Source organism: Cygnus olor, chromosome Z, assembly GCF_009769625.2.
Source record: "Cygnus olor isolate bCygOlo1 chromosome Z, bCygOlo1.pri.v2, whole genome shotgun sequence".
Lineage (NCBI taxonomy): Eukaryota > Metazoa > Chordata > Aves > Anseriformes > Anatidae > Cygnus > Cygnus olor.
Genome location: NC_049198.1, coordinates 34918248 through 34940606, shown reverse-complemented (window position 1 = coordinate 34940606; position 22359 = coordinate 34918248). Strand labels below are relative to the sequence as shown.

At 37.5% G+C, this 22359-nt stretch overlaps 1 protein-coding gene across 3 annotated transcripts in view; it reads right to left on the bottom strand.

Annotated features, from left to right (window-relative positions):
* Positions 1-22359, bottom strand: part of CNTLN (centlein) — a 207598-nt gene that overhangs the window by 145027 nt on the left and 40212 nt on the right. For all 3 annotated transcript variants that reach the window (XM_040540984.1, XM_040540985.1, XM_040540986.1), the window contains exons 4-6: positions 14306-14440; positions 13538-13717; positions 4295-4428 (exon numbers count right to left, since the gene is read on the bottom strand). In XM_040540984.1, coding sequence (XP_040396918.1) covers positions 4295-4428; positions 13538-13717; positions 14306-14440 — 449 coding nt within the window. The remainder of the gene's footprint in view (positions 1-4294; positions 4429-13537; positions 13718-14305; positions 14441-22359) is intronic.

The following is a 22359-nucleotide window of genomic DNA, read 5'->3' as shown; positions in this document are numbered from 1 at the left end:
TGGATTGATATAAAGGTAGCTTTTCTGGATAAAGGGAAGGGTAAATTATGCACATATTAAACCATAAATAGCTCTTTGTATCAAAGTAGAAGAGTTCTGTGAAACAGGACCACAAACCCTCTGGAGCAGGATAAACAACTGTTCAGTTTGGATTTCCTATAATTAGCTGGGACCATCAGTGAGGACATCCCTACTGATATCAGTGCATGGAAAAGTGAAGTGCTGAGTAAGAACTGTCACATAATTAGCTATTGCTTGTTCTTCTCGTTTTCAATTTTTTTTTTTTTAATTTGCTTTTAACTGTTTCTTAAAGCTCACTCAACTTGTTATGTAAACTCAGCTGTTTGGCTGCCTCCCAGTGTACCTCCATTTGGATATCTGAAATGATTACAGAGAACTCAGGAGGAGGCTGAACCAACTGGAGGATGGTCATGAAATACAGACTACCTCTTAGAGAAGCTGGAATAATACTTAACTCCTTCATAGGATTACTTTTCAGTCTATGGTGTTGACCTAATTGACATTTGTGTTTTGTTTGTTTGTTCTGTTGTGTTGTTGTTGTTGTTGTTGTTTGTTTTTTGCTTATGAGTTACTGAAGAAAATAACTGCAACTTTCAGATGATTTTAAAGGATTTAAAAGTCTCACTCTGATAGGGCTAACTAGTCATGAATGGTGGCTCCACAATGAGAAATAATGGGCCACTGCTATGCTTGGTTCAGGAATGAGAACTGTAGAAGAATGCATAAAATAAGATTATCCCAAGAGTAGAAAGAGACAATGAACAGCAGAAATGCCAAAGGACAGAGCAGAAAGACACTGCGGACATCCACATGCTAACATTGTGTAAAAACTCAATTACTAGTTTAAAATGAGGCACTTCAGATTGTTCAAACAGTCTTGTTTGTAGAAAGAGGGAAATCACCTAAGGAGCAGCCTTGTGCTTTTCAAGTTAAGACTCCTTTAGAGACAGAGACCTTTCACAACCAATAGGTTGACACTACATAAAGACAGTACAAACTGGAATGCAGCAAAACTCAGGTATTTGACACCTTGTCCTGGCAGTATCCATTCTTAAGATTCATACTATTGTTTAGGGTAGAGATAGCTCCAGTGCTCGTATCTGAAAAGACTGAAGTAATGTTTTCTCCTATCCTTTGAGGATAATATTAAATAAAACACTTATATCCTGTACACACTAACAGTTTTACAGTAAAACGTGGCTTCCCAGAGATATAAATGAAATGAGTAGCTATGGTCACTCCAGAACCTATATAACTGTATTGCAAATAGCGTTCATCACATAGTTCATCACATCCACCACCTTAGGTGACATTGTTGGCTTTGTTTCATCACCACAGTTTTGTGAATGCTGGCATTCTGAGAACCTCAGTTACTCCTCTTACCAGGGGAATATAAGAAGGTTTGGGGTAATTCAAGAAATCTCTAGATTCCATTACCTGTAATTTAGAAATACAATACAGTGACAGGTACTATGAATTATGGCTTCTCAGGGGAATGGCATAGATACCATGAAATGGTTTACAGCACACAGAAAAGAATAACCCAAAAATCCCACAGCAGTGAAATAAGGGCCAAGTAGAAATCTGACTGCCTCAAAATTTACAGCATGGAGGTAAGCAGCAAGAGCAGAAGGGAGAAAAAATAAAAACAAGCAATATTGTTACCAAAAAAATAGTCCTTGTAAAATGGTCAGGAATAGATTCAGGCTAGAAACTGATCAAAAGAATCCCAGGAACATGCTTCCAGTACAAATATAGAGGAAAGAAATTCTTATTTCTCTTACAACAGGGCTTGATACATCTTCAAACAGTTTAATATTGCCTGGATACCCGTGACAGCAGCAGACAAGTCTAAGTAAAGCAGGCCTTTCCAGTTTGATGTCCAGAGTCCCGCCAGAGTTCTGTGCCACTGAGACACAGACCACCAGTGAGTGCTGAGCAGTAAGCACAAAGTTCCAAATCCTGATATTTAGCATAATTTAAAACAAAAATCACAAATATGCAACAGGATTAATTTTCAGATATGAACAGCAGGATTTAACATTCTTCAACAACATAAAAATGGAAAGGCTACCAGGGACTCTAAACAGATCCAGAAAATCTGTACTGAAGATAAGCATGAAAAATATAACAATGAAATGCATTTTGCAGCTACTCTGGGAGTTAGAAACTAAACCCAATGAATCAAGAATGCTTTGGAAAAAAAAATCAAAGAAAGGTGGCAACTTCTTGATTTTCGAAGATATCTGCCATGCAGAGGAGGGGTTCTGTAAAAACTGGTTGTTCACAGGTCTTAGAATATTTACCTTCCATCTCCTAGAAGTCTGTGACAGACTTTTGATTTACACTGGGTGGGACTTTCAAAAACACCTGCTAGGACCAGAGTACTGCAAAATTTTAGTCCCTGTTAATTCACCGACAATTGCCTCCTAGAGAAAATATTTCCCTTAGTGATAGCAGACATAGTTACTGTTTAACTGAAAAAACAATCTTGCTAACAAACTGGCAGATACACAGAACAGAGCAAGAAATCAAAATGGCACAAGAAACAGAGCACCAGACCAGTTTGCACCTAGACCCTTAGAGACTTTCTTTTCCAATTGATTTGAGCATCTGCCCTACAAATTTCAGACAGTATTATAAAGTTATAGAGGTGTCAGCTGAAAGAATATTTTTCTATATCTTCCTGTACTACATACAAAGGAAGATACCAAAAGAAGCCAGCTTCCTTCCTTTTCTCCTCCAGAGCTTTCTAATTAGGACTGTGTTTCTCATCTATTTTCAAAAAAGGGAAGGGCGGGGAAGGCAAGCATGCAGCAGACAGGGAGAGATGAAACAGAGCTGTGGGGAGGAAAGAGAAAGATTTGCAAGTCTTTTTCACCTCCAAAAGTTTGAAATGGCTGATGGGAGGTGGCAAGGGAGATGGGGACATTATTTGTGGAAGAATTTTTCTGCCAGCATGAATGTAACACTGAAAATTCAATGAGATACATTTATAACTCTAAGTTTTAAACAAGTATAACAACAACAGCAAAAAAATATATCAGTTACCAAAAAAAAACAAGGAACAACCAAACACTTCGGTCATGAAGTCAACACAGTTCCAAGATCCTGACCTAGGATAAGTAGACTCATCCAAAGACTTTTTTTTTCCTCATAGCTTTCTTCTCTTTTATTCTATTGTTGTTACTTTCTTTCATTTAAATTAGACTTTGCCTTTTTAATTAAAAGCCAATAGAAATAGTTTATCTACGTACCCTAGGAAAATAAGGAACAATTTTAGCATTCTGTATCACCAAAAAAAAAAAAAAGAATATTTGAAATCTGACCTTGAAAGAAAGGTTAGCAGATATTGAATTACAATGATACTGAACAAATGTGTACATACATAATGTGTAAAGCATAACTCACATACTAGTAATGTGGAAAAACATGATCATTCATCACACTGCAAGTTAAACTGATAGGACAGAGATCATTTGAGCACACAGGAAAACACATACAATCAGTTTGCTAAAGTTGCAGTTTACTCTTCTCCATCAATTTGAAAGTTTGTTTGTATGGATAAACATACAGAAGAAGACCTCAAACAATTCAAAATACATGTGTTGGAGTATTTTTTGTTACCTCACATTCAAAAAAAAACATTTATTTCAATTACATGTTTTATAAATGATATCTGTCTGCTACAAATCCTAAGAGGCTCTTCTCTAATAAATAGCAAAGAATTCATTTTGAGAAATTTTAAGTTCAGCGACTTGGCCAAGTCAGTTTGTAATATCCTCAACTTGAGGATATTACAACTTGAGGATATTGCACTTATGTTCCAGAGTCAGTGTAAGAACAAGGTGTGCGAGACTTCTAATAAAGCTTAAATCACTACACTTTGAACCTTAGTACAGGCCTACATATAGACTCTTGCTGACTTTTCAGATTTTACTCTAATTAAAAAGCTTAAGTTAGGCTTAAAACTTTCCCAAATTTAGGTCAGATAGCCTCTCCAGCTGAATGTCTGTGTCACTGATTGTACTGGTATTTTGTTACTTGCAATGGAGATTGGTTGTTCTCTGACCCAAAGCTATTATCAAAGAGAGTCCACATGAACTGCCAGCTACTAGAACACCTCCAAAAATTTTACATTTTGTGGAAAAGCATGCTATGAAAGTACTGTTGCACAAAAGTACTTCTAATGCAAGATAATGCTTTACAAATGGACCAACAGTCTTTTTGAGAACATTCAGAGTTCAAGTTAATGAAAACATGCAATACTTACTTAGTCCTGGTCATATCACATTCTTTTTGGGAAAGTTCTTCCTGTTTCACAGCTAGCTGAGATAACAAGTTACTGCATTTACTGTTTAATTCTTTCATTTGTTCTCTTGCGTCTGTTAAATCAGTTTCCAAATTCTGCAAAGAAAACATTTAATATATATTAAAGGTAATATACAAGAGTTAAAATCTACTAAAATCTATCCATGTAACCTACATATATAGACATATGTATGTGCACATACATATATGTATACATTGTGGTCTAAGCAAATATATACAGGTATACGTGCATGTGTGCGTATATGAAAAATGAAACCCCAGAAAAAAGTTGCACGTCAAATTTTAGATGGACCCCTATTCTAAGAAATTATCCTTAGATCACTTGTTGCACATAGGAGAATCCTGAATCAAATCCTTGCAAAGCAATACTAGACTAGTTGACTACTGATTGATTAAACCTTGCTTTTAGTTTTTATCGTTTTAATTTCTCAAAGACTATACAATGCCACACACAGAAACTAAAAATCCTGGATAGAGATTTGTTTTTGAGATTCCTTGTCAGTCTCAGATGCTCTGACTTTGCACTTCCAACTCAGGAAAAGAAACAGCATACAAAGAAGAAAACTTATGGGAATGCTCATCGAAAACAACGTAAACAAGCAATAGTTTGTCTTTCACAGTAAGCCTTGCTGTGAAAGTAGCACAGTATAAGGTGTATCTGGGAATATAATAGCAAGCCAGCTTACTCAAGCAGGACTCAGATGGCTGTACATAGTGACCTCACTAGAGTTCTCTGGAGGTTTAGTTGCTTCGAATGGCACTTTAGTCCTTAAGAATCTTTGCATGACTGTTCTCCTAGAGTATTCTCAGGCAAGAATAGAAACAGGCACTACAGCACTATCTAGAGCAGAGTTTCAGGAAGTGGCAACACCTTTAGACCTACTTCAGTATCACACTACTTATAAACACAATCACTTATTCTCAGTAATGCAAGTACTCTACGCTTCATCTATAATTCAAAAAAAAAAGAAGTCATACTAGGATAGCATCCCAAATCTATGGCCAATTGTATGTTAGTCTATTTTCCAGACTTCAAGACTAAAAGTGCTCAGATTTCCCTTTCAGCAATGATACGTTGAATATTGAAGGTATCAAAATATTTTTGTAGCTGAAACATAGTTCACTAAAATTATTCACTTAATAGCAGTGAATAATTAACTGTCTTGCTTTAAAATAGCATAAAACTGTGATGCATATTTGGATGTATCAGAAGTGTACTACAATCAAGTTCTTTGCATTTTGACAAGAATTATCATATCCTGTTAATAACAGTAACATTAATTTGGGGAAATAGCAATGAATGAACGAAGCAGAAAAACTACTTGCTTCATGATAAATCTCTAGTTACCTACCAGGTGTACCCCACTGATGAGTCATCATTCAATCCTAAAGGCTAATTTTTGGATAACAAAGATTACTTGTTCTCAGACAACAAAAGATTCCAGAATGATAGGAAAAAGTTCATTCTATCAACACATGAAAATGTTGAAATGTTGTAAGGTTTGCAGTGTAATAATTTAGGGTTTCTCCTGAGTGTTGTTTTTTCCTCAGAATTAACAAGTTATTGTGGATTGAGACGATGATTGCCAGCTTACAAATTTTAAGTTAACAAAAATGACAATAGCTCACATTTTCTGTGAGTAAATTCTATTTGTGTGTCTCTCATACTATGCTAACGAGTTGCAGAGACTTTTCATGGTATAGATTAAAAAAAAACAAATCTCATCTCACCAGTACTCAAATTCCCGTCATCCACCGCAAAGTAAAATGGGTAACAAATGATTTTGCCCTAAATACAACTTTATAAAGTTATATAATGGAGATGTATAGCGAGGTGGGGATTGGTCTATTTTCTCACATATGCCCGGTGACAGGACGAGGGGGAATGGGCTAAAGTTGCGCCAGGGGAGGTTTAGGTTGGATATTAGGAAGAACTTCTTTACTGAAAGGGTTGTTAGGCATTGGAATGGGCTGCCCAGGGAAGTGGTTGAGTCACCATCCCTGGAGATCTTTAAAAGATGTTTAGTTTTAGAGCTTAGTGATATGGTTTAGTGGAGGACTTGTTAATGTTAGGTCAGAGGTTGGACTAGGTGATCTTGGAGGTCTCTTCCAACCTAAATGATTCTCTGTGTGATTCAGTGTTAAAAACATAAAATTCTGAAACAGAAAAATACTGCAGTATCATATACTTAGGCATTCAATAGGGTTTCTGTGCACCAGTCAGGAACGTAAGACTGTGAAATACTCTAAACTTTTACACTCAATTTCTGAATATTTCCATTTTTTAAAATCAATGAAATGTACTATGTTGCCTTTTAGTTGATACAGTACCTGAGAAGGCAGTTCTATTATGTAAGCAGGCAGACTGAAAATTTGCTAAATACAATTCTTCAAAACCTGGTTTTCAAATTAATCTGAATTGTATGTATAGAATGCAAATTTCTACAGCATTCTGAAATATACTAAAGTAAATGCTATGTAAAATATAGCGAGTTGAAACATCTAATAATTCAGTTATATATCATGGGGAAGAAAATGCATATTTGAGAGAAAAATACAAGACAGAAATGGATGTTATACTTCTATATAACAGTACTGAAAGTGAAATATGAAAAATAAGTCTACTGTTAACATTCTTATTCATTTCTACACAAGAAATGGGGTGATCCTAACTAAAATGAAATGAAAATAAATAGCACAAAAGTAACTTAAGGTAAAACATTATGTAAGTATTTTATTCACTTCAAACCCAAGAGTGATAAACTCTGAAAACTTAGAGGTAAGGTGAATTTAAAAGAACTTGAAACATAAAAAGCAAAACACACAGACAAGGCATGCTGCAACACAGTTGCATATAGGTTATGAATTGACTGTGAATACTAAGGTTTTATTTGTAGTTTCAAACTGTTAGAAAGTCACTTTTAAACACAGTACCTTCGTTTTTATGTTTTTCTTCTTATGCATTTTGACAGGAGTGAGAGTAGTTTTCAAGATCCCATCTCAGTAAAACTAATTTTTCAGTGGAACTAAAATTCCAGGCTCCTCTGGATAGAAATGGCTGTTTCTCACCATGCTTCATTTTCAGACAACAACTTCGCCTGTGTCTTTAAAAACCCTAACCTTCAGACTTAAGGTACTTTTTAAAGTACCTTGCCAACTAGAAAAAACAAAACACTAAGCAATTCTACTACCTTTCAGGTCACCTCCACTTAAAATCTGCCAGTCTGCACTTTTTTGTGTCTACATACAAAGCCTTTTGTGACTGCTTGAGTTTGGGAAAATACACATTCTTCGTATTATCCAAGAACAACTTAGGTAACCTCCACTGAAAGAATAACAACATAACTCACATCCCTAATTCATTTTTACACAGGGAGACACTTCCATGCATAAAGTGGCTGACTGTCAGCTTTTCTACTTGCGCTCTTTCAGGAGATGCAGAAACTGATATAAGCCTAGGAAACAAGACCTATTTGAAGGCAGAAAGCAAAGTCCTGTATTTATTTTTAGGGTACTATACATTACTTATATGAAGGCATATATGTGAAACAATAAAACACAACTGACATTTTTTTAGCCACTTTGTCAGTTCTCTTCTAGTTCGTCTCACCTGAATTTAGACTAACATAACAAATAATTAAAGGAATAACCATTAAATGGACAACCTACTCATAGCAGTTTGTTTTTTTTTCTCTACATTTGTAAAAGTTGAGTTCTACACCCAGGTTCGATTTACAGTAGGTCTGAAAGCAATTAGATCTAGTCAGCAAAAGTGATGTGACACTTTTCTGTACAGAAAGTGATATAAAGACCCCAAAAAAAATAAAAAACCAAAAAAATAAAATAAAATAAAAGGCCAGAAACACAGTCTCTGAACTGAGGGTCACTTCCAAAAGGAGGCACACACTACCAGCCCTTGGAGAACCTCTGTTACGACCTAACATTTCTATCATCTCATACATGCTGTAAATACAATGATGACGTAGTTTACGTTGATTTCATTTAATTCTTCCACAGATACAGGAGAGTAACATGAGTAGTGTCTGTGTACAACACCAACTACAATATTGATAAACATAGTGTTTGTTACTGAAAAACATATACAAAAAAAAAAAAAGCTAGTTTCACCCTCAAACTCCAGTCTGAAGCAAAACTGGCTCTCAGAATGGGTATCATTTCTAAATTTAAATTATTCTTATCTATAACCATTTCTACCATCACCTGAGAACATCAATATAATTCTGTTATTGAATTTGTTCATCAATTACTTTTTAAAAGCATTGCAGGGGCATGCTGTATTGGGGTGTATACATCAGAAAATAATCTGTAGCCCAATACAGTGTAGCATGATAATGTTGTATTTGGCCTCTGAGGATAAGGAAATTATTATTCTTTATTGTTTATAAGCATCCTGTTAAAAGCCAATCTGCCATCCAATATTGATTCTTGAGAATGTCAAGTAATAGAAAGGAGGAATGTCAGGAACGGAGGGAAAAATAAATTCAACTTGAAATTTTCAAGCAAATATTTACAAGATCATTATGTAAAAATGGTGATGAACTGCAAAAACAACTGTGTTTTTACAAATGTTTATTTCACCAAATGCAGGTGAAAAACTATGATACGTTACTACTTCCTAGGGGGTTATATATAAGACATTTCCCTCATGCAGATAGTACTTTTAATATGCCCCTCAATCCTTGCAACAGTCTTGTGAGATAATCAACTTCACCTAATTCTGTCCGTTATCAAAAGTGTACAGTCTCTTAGCTAACCTAACAGAGAAAAAATAAGGCACAAACTGGAGCATCAGGATCACAGCTTGTGGTGGTTTAATACCGATGGGCAGCTAAGGTCCACCAGGCCTCTCTCACTCCCCCTTTTCATAAGGGCAGGGGGAGAAAATATGCTGAAAAGAGCTCCTGGGTTGAGATAAGGACAGGGAGATCACTCCTCCGTCACAGACGAAACAGACTCAGTATAAAGGAGATTAATGTAATTTACTGCCAATTAATAACAAACTAGAGCAGTGAGAAACTAAAAGCAAACTAAAAACACCTTCCCCCAATCCACCCTCGTCTACCTCCTCCCCCCGAGCAGCTGGGGAATGGTGGCTGTGGTCAGTCCCTGTCGCTTCGTCTCCGCTGCTCCTTCACGGTCCCTCTCTGCCCCTGCTCCACATGGGGTCCCTCCCACGGGATGCCGTCCTTCCCGAACTGAGCCTGCGGGGGCTGCCCACAGGCAGCAGCTCTTCAAGAACTGCTCCCATATGGCTCCGTACCACAGGGTCCATCCGTCAGGAGCAAACTGCTCCAGCACGGGTCCCCCACAGGTGGGCGGCAGCTCCCCCCAGACCCCTGCTCCTGCGTGGGCTCCTCTCCACGGGCTGCAGCTCCGGCCCGGGGCCTGCTCCTGCGGGGGCTCTCCATGGGCCGCAGCCTCCTCCAGGCCACATCCACCTGCTCCACTGGGGACTCCTCCACGGGCTGCAGCGTGGAGATCTGCTCCGTGTGGGACCCATGCAGGGGAACAGCCTGCTCCTCCAGGGGCCTCTCCACAGGCCACAGGGGAACTGCTGCTGCCTGCCTGGAGCACCTCCTGCTGCACTGACCTTGGGGGCTGCAGGGCTGGCTCTCACTCCTCTCTCTCAGCTGCTGTTGAGCAGCAGGTTATTTTTCCAATCTGCTCTCCCAAAGGCCCAACCAGCGTCACTCCCTGGCTCAGCTCTGGCTAGCAGCAGGTCCCTTTTGTAGCCATCTGGAGCTGGCTCTGGTCTGATATGGGGCAGCTGGCTCTGCTCACAGAGGCCACCCCTGCAGCCAAAACCTTGCTATGTAAACCCATAGGCACTTGCAGCCTGGCAGAAGGTCTCCAGCCCAGCCCTAGCCGAGAGCAGGCTCAGACTGGGCTCAGGCTGGGCCGCTCAGGGCTTCACCCAGCCAGGACACGAAACCCCCAGGCCGTAGAGTCCTGACCTGCCTGGGCCCCAGCTCCATAGCCGGGCTGTCCTGGTAGGGAAAAGGCTTCTCCTCGTCTCCATCCTGAGCCCCTCGTGCCTCAACCCATGCCCTGCCTCCCGCCCTCCTGCCAGGCACCGCTGGGCAGAGCCCGGCAGCATCTCCTCCATCCCCTCCTGGCGGTGCCGGGGCTGCTGCTGGGAGCCCCTGCAGCCGCCCCTTCTCCCAGCTGAACCAGCCCCGCTCCGCAGCCTCACCTTGCAGGGCAAGGCTGCCACCACCACCGCCTTGGTGCCCCCCCTCTCTCCTGCCAGTTTACTGTCAGGAACAAATTACAAGTATTTCTTGTATTGCAGGACTCAAAAATGGATGCTGCATCTACAGCACTGAGCAGAGGGGGGGTGATGACTCCTCCCCTGGCTCTTGAGCCACATCCTGCTCATGCCTCCCTGGGTATTGTTGGCCCTCATTGCTGCCTGAAACAGCTGGCCCCTGCTCAGCTCACTGCCTGCCCACACCAAGAACTTTTCCCTGTCCCCCACATAGCTGCATTCCTAGTTCATGGCTCACCATTTGACCTCATTAAGGCCCCTGCACATTTCTGTCAAGGTTCCTCACGGCAGCCATGTCCCTGAGCACATCAGCTGCTCCCCCCAGTTTGGTGTCATCTGAAAATTTGATGAGCATGCCTGCTGCCCCCTCCTCCAAGTCACTGATAAAAATTTTAAACAAGACAGATCCAGGATAGGTCTTGCAGGTAGCCACTTTTTACCAGCCTCCAGACGAGTATGATCCATTAACCACAGCCCTCTGAACCAAAACAACCAAAAAGCTTTTTTAAACATGTTGTTGCTCATCCATTCACCTATAACATCTTAGTTTTGGGACAATGTAGCAAGACAGTGTAAAAAATCTTGCTAAAGTTCATGTTAGTCATATCTACTGTTCTCCCCTTGTTCACAGATGCAATCATTTTATAACAAAAGACAATTTGTCTGCTCAAAAATGATTTGTCCTTGGTAAATCCATGCTGTTTCTAGTTACTTTCTCAATTACGTGCCCAGACATGGCTTCCAAGAAGACTCTGTGACTTTCCCAGGGACTGAAGTGAAGCTGACCAATCTTTGTTCTTGGGTTATTCTTTTCTTTGGAGACCTTCCCTGATTTCCACAACCTTTGAAAGATGGTAGGCAGCAGCCTCACAGAGGCATGAGTCAATTCTCCCAGCAGCTTGGATGCAGTTCAGTTGGTCCAAAGGACATTTACTTGTCAAGTTATCTCAAGCAACTCCCAGCTCATCCACTGCTGGTACTTCTGAAAACCTGCCTCTAGGCAAGCGTTATCTATTACTTTCTGTCACTAATTTATCCCTCCCTTTCAGCAACAAGCCCACAATTTCCTTTTTCAGCCTTTTAGTAGTGCAACAAACTCTTTTTATTACCTGTCACCACTTGTAAGTCTCAACTGTAACTAGGTTACCATTGTCCCTGTGTGCCCACACAATGTTTCTGAATTTCTCCTCGTTTGTAGACTTCACTGTGTTCACTTCCTGAACACTGATACCCTCCTCATCACGCTCACCGCCCACTGACTTTTGGTGATTAATTGTGTTTAGCTAAGCTAGTGTCCTGATGCATCCACTTATTCTCCTGAGCATCTGAGTGGGCTTGGAGGAGGCTGTCCTTAAAGACTTGGTAACTTTTTCCAAGCTCTTCAGTGCTGTTTCTCATGGGATTCTACCTATCTCTGCCTACTCCATAAACTGGAGAGCCCACTCCTTAATTCTATGTCCATACTGTGCTACTACTGTCCACCCTTCGTCTACACAGAATCATTGGCTTCACAATTTTACAGTCACTATTGCCAAGGCTGCCATTGATTATTAGTCAGTTCTTCCTTGCTTCTGAACAGCAGATCCAGCTGTGTGTCATTCTTGGTTGATTCGGGGAGTACCTCTCTCAGGAAGTTACTTCTGACACCACCTTCATTTACTTGCCAACCCACTCTGAAGCACTGACACTACTTATTTCCATTCCTGGAATCATACAACTATGACACACCTTTCTCTCTTGAGCATGCCCTATCAGCCAAGAAAAGAGACAGATTAGGAATTATTTTGACTGTTCTCATTGAAGGTCTCAGTAACAATGATTTTCAGTAATTTATCAGGTATTACAAGCAATACATTTAACAACTTGAAAATTACTAAATCAGTTCTAAACCACTAGATTTCCCCCCACCCCTCCAAGTACCAGCAAACTATTCGTTGTCTTGGAAATCCTGTAATCTGTCATCACAACCATTCCAAAGGGCTCAATTTGCAAGAACTTTACTTCCCATGTTAAAAGATCTAAAGGGAACTCTTTACTAGGGTTTTTCCATCAGTAGAACAGGCAGAAGAGTCACCAAAACTACTAAATTGCTAGAGTGGAGAAAAAGATATTTCTGGACAAGATACTGATTAGGTAGTTACGATATTGAATATACCAGAAAGTCACGTACATTGATAGTTCAAAAGAAAATGGTGATGTAAGAATTCATTAGCCATGTAAATAAAAAGAATCCACTGAATATACATACATGTATGTAAGCAGACATCAAACACTTTGATACCATGTTTGGGGTTTTCATTCTTACACGAATTTAAAAAGAAATTGCCAATTTTCACTTAAAAGGTCAAAGTTACACTTAAATAACAGACACAATATTCTGCACAATCATTTCTTTTTTCATTTTATCATAAACAATGAAAATAACTTTTTTAATATAGTATATGCAATAATAAGGCCTCCACAGAGTGAAGTCCTCTGGAGGCTAGGACACAATTTATTCAAAACTGCAGTTAAAAGTTTTAAAGTGTTCTTCCAAAACAAGTATCAAGTCTACTACAACCAAATTACAGGCAAGTAAATAATACATTGAGAAAAAATCATGAATGATAATACTTTTAAGCTTTTATTATTTCATATATATATTTTATCTTAAAATACAGTATTTTTTATTTTTTAATGATTACATTTTAAGATGACTATTTGAAGTCAGATTCCTGCTTTGCAACATCAATTTTTAAAAAGCTGTGGGTCTATAGTGAAGGAATGTAAATGAATGCAAGTCCCCACTGGTAGATTTGAATATATAACTTGTTATTTAAGGAAAATAACTTGTAGTGCAAATGTCTGGAGAAGTCATTTCTGAAATAACATCCAGAAGTCCATTCCACTTTGTACCTTTATTCTGGCATCACTGCCAGATTTTTCTGTTTTCCATTGTACCTCCTGCTTCCTCAGTTTCTCCAGGTCATTTAGCAGGTCAGCACAGCGTGTATTTAATCCCTTATTTTCCTCCTCCAGGTTTTTTATAACCAGTCTGTTTTGCTCTTCCTTCTTCTGTGCACACTCCTCGGTGTCCTGTAGAACAGTACCACAAGGGGCGATAAACAAAAAAAGTGAGAACTAATCAGCAAATATAAACTGTGCAGTTTTACCCTCACAGCAGCTTCTTCTATATTTGATGGCCAAGGTCACCTGTGTACTTTTATTGGCCTCTTTCATGCAGGTGGAAGGGTCATATTTTTTAGCTGGATGACAGCTTTGATGAGTACACATTTGCAAAGAGCCCATTAATTGATCAAGCTGCCTTTGATGCTGTCCCCAGCTATTTTTGAGACCCACACAGACATATCCTCCCAGACCTCGGCTTTATCAATTAATAATGCCAGTCCCATCAGAATCTAATTACAAGAAGCCACATCTTCACACTCCTACTTTCTTTGCTCCATTTCCATCATTAACTATTTATCTGAAAGTTATAAAGCTTGGATTCTTGGCTTTAAAGCATCTTCCTCGGAGTTGGTATGTGAGAAAACGGTAAGGTATAGCAAGGCCTAAGGCAATTTCTTCTCCAAGCTTGTCACTTTCTGTGCCACAAAGGCTGACACTGCTTAAAGAACTACTTCAAAGCTACAGTCTTATAAAACTATGTACAAGTCAATATACCTTAAGTTCTTCACTTTTATCTTTAAATTTCTGGTTCAAGTTACTGAATTCATTCTTCAAACGGGCATTTTCTTCATCCACAGCAATTTTTCTCTGTATTAAGTTGTTTATCTCTTGCTGCTGTCCTGAGAGTCTCTATTAGAAAAATAAATCTGTTAGACAAGAAGCAATTGTAAAAGAACATGCATGTGCTGAAACCATTTTAGACCTATGTCATGTAACAATCTATCATATGTAGTATGATAGATTTTCAGTATTCTTTTCATTTTGTTACTACTTCACTCGTACCCAAAACAGCATCACCATTAGACACAATAATGTAAACGTGGAACTGAATAGCTTGCTGCGACTGAACAAAAAAGCCCATAAGTGTAGAACCAAAGAGAAAATTTTCAGTCAAGATAGACAAAAACAGCCATTTGTAGAAATGATATTTGTAGTTGAGAATTAAGAATACATTAAAATTTCATTTGCACTTTCAATGTACCAAAAATCTAGCCAAAAAGTAGAGTTGAAAACTCTCCAAAATTCATGACAATAATGAAAAACAACTATTAAGTGAGGGAGCCAGATTACGATATATAATATCTGTATGAAAAGAATTAAATCTAACTGAATTTGCAGCTCAAAGCAAGGAAGACAACTCCACTGAACACAGGCAACAGTTTTGTGTGCTGCACGTAATAGAGACTCATGGCCATTAAAAAAAAATAAATAAAACTTCAAGTTTCTGTGTTAGATTTTTGCATTCTGTTTTTAAGATATTCATATTAAAGCATTCTCAGTCTTTAATGTATATTAGCACTCTGCATTTTTCTTCAGGAGCCTGGTTTAATTTCATGTATTGTTTTGTCCCTTGCCCTAAATCAAAACAGCATTTATCTGTTACGTTTTCCTAGCAGCAACACTGTAACTGTATTACGAAACAGAAGAAACTTTTGTTTGAGGATAAAAATGCAACTGCTTTGCCCTTAATATCCAAAGTAAATAAAACATGCTCAGAAACACAAAAAATGATCAATAAGAGGATTATTCCAAAATATTGCTGGTAACATGCATAAAGGTTTGTAAACTCCAAATGGTTAATCCTGATTCATGTGTATGTCAGACATGAAAAAGAATGAAAACATGCTGAGAACAAAAGCACACACAGAACAATGTAGTTGAAATCCTAACCAACAATCATTGATTTTAAACCTACACTTAACAGGGTAAACAGTACATATGTTGCCACTGAACTCTAAGTAATTCACCTACAACAAAAAAACATGCATAGTACAGCCAGCAGTCATGGATACAAGCAAGCTGTGCAGGGGTAGGCAGCACTTGCTCAGCACGTTTGATAGTATCTGTGCGTTGGAATCCAGAGCACCCACACCCCACCAGCAATATGTCCACAATGCAATCCTCACAGAAGGATGGGTTAATTTTGAGAGTTTGAGTACTGGCCTGAAAACCAGTGTCTCCTCAAGATAAGAATGTTCTTCTCTGTCTTATGCATTATGTTGTAACATTTGAAAACTCTTAACAACCAGTAAAACACCTTTTTCAGTATTACTGGAGTCAAAACATTAAAAAAAAAAAAATCACACTGATTTCACGTATTTGATTTTAAGACTAAGACTAGTAGGAATTATTTCTTTGCCAATTATCACCTAAGCCACTTGTGAACTACAGTGACAGAAATGCTCCAGAAAAATATATTTGAAGATAGGCTGTGAAATTAGTCTATGCATTTAGCAAAATACTTAGTCATTTAATGTATCACTTCATTTTTTGCTGGTTTCATCTTTTACTTAACAGAGACCTTTGCTGTAACTTCTGAATTACTTTGAATATCTGCTCCTCTTCTGTGGACTTCCTCCCTTTTTCCTACACAACACATCCTCACCTTTCTTGCAGATACTTTTATTTTCTACTTTTCCTCCTATCATCAGCCTCAAATCTGTTCTATACGTCGTTCCCACAAATGTAGCAATTAACTTATCCCTCTGACCAATACTTCTATCCACACACAGTTCTAAATTTGGTAATGTGTTTTACAAAATGAAACATACCACACTACAGAGAAGAAAATATTTCCAAGCAAGAACAAACCCTAAAAAGCAGTTTGAGAATAATGAGAAAGAGAATGGAATACAGCTAACCTCTGTAGCAAATACCAAAAACAAACAACCATGAACGGATAATGTCTAATAAATAGTGTAGGGAGGCATGAGGAGTATTTTATTTTTCCACACTGAAATTTTAAGTTTATCAAGAAGGGAAAAAAAAAAGGGGGGGGGGGAAAAAAACACCTATCTTGTGGTAGGTAGCAGCCATAGTAGAATATACAAAATGACAGACTTTCTAACAGAGCTTTTTAAAAAGGTGGAAAAGAATGTGAACATGAATTAAAGAGAATGGAAAAATGAGAGTAAAATCAAAAGAAAAGTGAAAGAAAATACAGAAACCTCATACTCTCATGTCTTGGAATTTTTCCTCACATGTCATTAATTCAAACCAACCAACCAACCAGACAAAAAAATACCCAGAGGATTTCATTAATACACCTTTTTACAAACAGTTCTGTCATGTAAAGACTCAACTGTGAAGATACAGAACCAGCTTGTATTTAAAACAGTGTTTAATTGGTAATTTAATCTTGAACCTCTAGTGTAGTTATTTATTTTTATAATATAACTAACTCCCCTACAGAGACTCATTCTACAGCATTGGCACTTTGAACAAAAACACTCCAGTTAAAGTTTTTCTGAGATTATAGATTCATAACCATTCTTCCATTTCTTCCAAAATAAAACTAAACCTGAATTTCAGAGTCAGAAATTTATATGAAACTTTTCTCAGAATCATACCACAGTGCATAAACCTTCTTAGCCTGGGTAATTTGTTATTCAGGATACTACAACTTATTCATAAATAGAGTGTGAATATGCAATGCTAATTTCTCGATGTTCAAATTGTTAAAGTACTATCGGCAAGTTTAGAAGACTGCACACAATATTTTAGATTTGATTTTTATATATGTGTGTATATATACGCCTGCTCACATTTTATATACGTACATGTGTGTGCAGTTAAAAGTATATTGGAAATGTAATGTGCTAAAAATCAGTCTGTGCATTTTTCTCATTTGCTTAGAAATATTTTTGCATAACCATGTAGGACAAACCCAAAAACTCTACCAGTTCTTTTTTTTTCTTTTCCTTTTTCTGTTTATTTGCTTTCTTTTTATTTTTAAATTCCTGTCTCTTTTTGACAAGAACATTTGTATTTTGGTCCTTACAAATTAGTATATACTGCCAGGATGACAGCATGCATTCACCAGATACTACGGAAGGAACAGGGAAATTGAGAAAACTCATCTTTACCAAGGACTCCTCTCTTGCATATTTTGAACCTACCAGACAAGATTTAACTATTCAAAAAACAAAATATTTGTTCTTCTGACATATTATTACAGTTACAGGAACAAGTCATTGCTGGCAGATAATGATTAAGTTGCATCTTTTAAAACACGTGATTCCACATTACCATGGAAAGCATTACTTGGTTTGCCTCCCTTCTCAATCCCTCAGTCCTCACAGGCTTTGAGTAAGTGGCTCCTTTGAGTCTTCCCTCTAGTTCATTGCTGCTTGTTTAATGTTTATCAAGACAAAGTCTACATTGAAAGAATTACCCTAGAAATTCTACCTATCCAAAAGACTCTGTTGGCTCTAATAGAGTTTAAGATTCACAAATATGCACATACAGAATCTCAAAGTTCAGCTCCAGCTCTTTAAGGCATCCAATTGAGTACACAAGCTACACCATGCTGAAAAAGTGTGTATGCATACGTGTTTATATATATATACACACACACACACATATATATAAAGCATACATTAAACATGTATATAGAACACACATTTGTAAAGCAAAACCAGAAAGATCTTTGGGACCTGTCAGGAACACAATGTTTTACAGCAGTTTGAAGAATAATGGAGGTACAAAGATACAACAAAAGTGCAACGAGCTACTTAAAATGTTTGTTCAATATTGCTGGGATGGAATTTTAAACTCAAATAAACTACTTACTTTGCAGCATAATCAGATTATCCTGAATCAGACTAGCACATTAATTACCTACCCCACAACTGACCCACGTAAGACTTTAAATCAAACAAAAGGCAACTACACCATATCAATCACCGTGCAGCAAACTCACCTGAATGGTCTACAAAGTCAACTACTGCAGCAGTAGTGAAACATTATTTAGGTAAGCTATATCTGCATGAAAAAAAATCTTGTTATGTTTCAAAGCATATTACCTGGCTACCATCTTGTATGCTCTTATCTTTTCCTCTAAATGAAATGAACTTTTACTCTCATATCTGCTCACTTCACACACTTATAAAGAACAGGAAAAAAAAAACAACACAGGAGTATTACTCAGGAGCCATGACTGGGTAGAAATAAGGGTCATGAGGAAGAATTTCTAAGATACAGAAAATTAAGCAAATTATCATCTGCCTTTGCCTGGGCAGCTGTTTTTGCACTTTATTTCCTCAGCCCATGAATTACCTTGTAAGAATAATAGAGTAAAGACTGATTTCTTAAAGCAGAGAAAATAATCAGTGTTCCTAAAAGACTATCCTACTCTGGTAGGCAAGTGAAACAGCAGGAAAAAAAAAAATGTGATCAAACACATGGGGCAACCTCCCACATGAGGTTATTTTGACAGACTTCACCAGATAAAAACACTCATCAGGAATTCATCTATTCCTACTGTATCTACTGTTTTTGTCTAGATAGCATAAAAGACAGGTTAATGCTACACAAGAACAATCTTAAAATTCTGCATTGACTGCAATTGTGCTTGTTTGAATACAACAGGACAAAAGCAAAGTTCAATAGGCTGTTGACAGCCTCCTGCCCAAAAACTATAAAAAATATATGTAACTAAGACAACTAGAGTATGCGAAGATTTTTCCATTGACAAGCTTCCAAATACACGAAATAAAACTGTATTCTACAAGTGAATTCGCTCTACAGAAAACCCAAGGAATCTGCTGATACCCTTTTGCTTCACTGAGAAGAATCAAAGAGTATCCCTTGTATACTGTTGGCACCCAGAATGCTACAGGCAACAGCACATACAAAGAAAGAAACACCGTGAGCTGCTGGAGCACATCTTCTGATGTTCAAGAGGACTGTTGTTCCAGAACTCATTTTTACCTTTTCTCATGGTACCTCTTTTGCCACAAAACAATACAGGTGGCTTTTTTGTTTGTTTGTTTGTTTTTGCTTCTTTTTTTTTCTTTTTTGTTTTTCCTTAACAATATCCAGTTATTTACTGGAAATAACTACTTCTATTTTAAATACTTTCATGTCAATCAGCAAGGGAAGAAAAATCACATGCTAAGCTGCAGATCAAGATATAAAGAGAAAAAGTTCTTTTTCTCTGAAAGGAGAAGCTCCTTTCTCTGAAAGGAAGCACACCAGAGTCATGTCAGTATCTTGCTACAATTTTCTGTCAATATTTATTGTGAATATATAAATAAAAAGATATATTTTTAAACTGAAATTCATTTTTATGCAGCCTGAATTTAGACGGTATACTACGTTGTGCAAGACAGTGAAAGTAACATAATAATGCTAGGAGTCTGTTTTCAAAAAGAGTATCAGCATTTACAATGACCAAGAGTAATAGACTGTTTGATGTTCTTAGAGATATCCTCATTGAACTTCTAGTCTTCAGTGAAATATTTGTAATCACTACATAAAAAGCATGCAGAAAGGACTATGAAACAAGAGTTGTACGTACTATTACTATGTAAGTGTTTCCACATTTTGGAGTGGAGGAAGATTATTCATGGTACCGCTGTGTAAAATGTTACCAGATTGTTATCAGTACTCCCTACGTGCCTCTATGCAGGTTCACAAAATGTAGGTAAGAGTGCATTTTATTTCATATCAATAAGTTAACTCAGACGCCTAGCGATAGGTGATTCTTCACTGCTGCTGCTAATGCAACAGAAATGTCACAACACACCTGATTTCTGTAACAGGCTGCTGAACCACTTAATGAAAAGCCTTAAGTCTCTACAACTCAATATTAAGTCTCCATATATGACTGAAATGAAGGGACATGCATTCAATTTCCACTACCAATGGTAAAAGCTGTCTTTTGGGTAACAAACAAAAATCAAGTTCTGTAACTTCTTGGTTCACATTCTTTGTAAGAAGCTTTCACTGTGCAGTAGTACACTTGTTATGTACTACATAAAAGATAAAAATGAATGATAACAAGGTAACTGGAACTGATGAGGAACTCCTAAACATGACTTTTTATGAAATACCAAGACCTTAAACAAAATTAATTTACTAATTAATTTACTTTATTACAACTTAAGTAAGCACAAATTTATTATTCTCTCTTTCAAAATGCCTCTCCCCACAATTTTTCCTTCAACTTCTACATACGTATTTTCTCCCTTTTGTCACCAAGTACTTGAGGTCAGCTTACCACAGTCCTAACTTTCTCCCCTTGTTTCCAACTTTCCTTTCTTCTGGCAGGAACTGCAAATTAACTAGGTGCCACTAAAAATGTACTGGCAACACTTCACATCTTTCCTTGTTTTCTCAAATTTCTCTTTATATTTTTTGAACTTCATTGTTCTAAACTTGAACACTCAGAAGCACGATTAACAAGTAATATTCCTAGTCATATTCAGATAGTTCTCCCACAGAAAGAGCACAAAAGAAAAAAATAAAATCAAACAAAATAAATCCACTTTCATCTCATGACTATTCATTAGGTTCTTTAATTATTTTCAGATGTAGGATGACCAGAAGTTCTACGTAAATAATTCATGAAAAGGTAGCCATATGTTATAGAAGTCATCTGATGCACTTAGCAATCTGTATGCTGTCCTTTCATAGTCAAAATGACACTAGCCAGTTATGATACAAAATGCAATTATTTTTAAATCCATACAGCTCCAAAAGTAAAATGCTGGCACTGCTACCTGATTCTAGAGTAACATGATGCCTTCATTCACAAACACCTATTCAACTTAGAACTTGTCTCCTAACAAGGACAGAAAAAACAAGGTAAAAAAACAACTGATGTGTATAATGGATAAAAATGTAACTTGTGCAACAGTATTATGAGTACATATCTCACTATTAATTCCTGCTTTTCATGTTTGCCCTTAAGCTATAACAATCTTTAACAAAAAAAAAAAAAAACAGCAAGGAGAGGGGAACTGAAGTGCAAGAGTCCACTTGATTTTCATAGCACCAAAAGTTTGTTTGTTCTCCTTTATCCCATCCCATGCTCCAGGACTCCCCAAGAAGAAACAATTTAAAAGGATTTACCTAATAAAAAGAAGTATGAAGCTGCCAGAAGACATCAGGAAATCCATTCCCAACATTAATGAGAATATTAGAACTTCTATTTCTATCAATAATAGACATGAAATAAAACATAACCTAGAGATGTATAAAAAAAAATGCTGAAAACACTGCCCATTCAAATGTGTTTACCTACCATTTATGTGTTAAAGAAACAAGGTAGGTCTTTTTTTGGCTTTCTTTGTTGTTTTTGTTTGTTTGTTTGTTTGTTTGTTTGTTTTTCAGGAGGAAGAAAAGTAAGTGAAGATCCTGTAAAGAAGGTTGGTTTTGTTTTTTTTTTTGTTTCAAGTGTACCAGGTGAAATGGCTCTACAGAGAAGCAGATCAGAAATATAAGCAGCTGATGCCATTTTGCAGGTGGGGAATATATTCTTGCTCCTCTGCCACTGGCTGGTCTTGCACCTGAATTCTCACCTGACCCATAGATTAAGTAAGGGTCAAACAGTATAATCCATTATGAACGCTATGTTCCCCATTGTGCTCTTTAGACTTGTCTGATGTGATTAATTGGGTATCTTCGGCAAATTTTGCTATCTTAATTATACCACCCAACAGAATTTCTCAGTATTTCAACATGTGGTGGAAATACACTGGGACTTCATGTAGCAACATCATGTAGTTTTGCAACTCTAGCATCTTGCTTTCACTAGCAGCAAA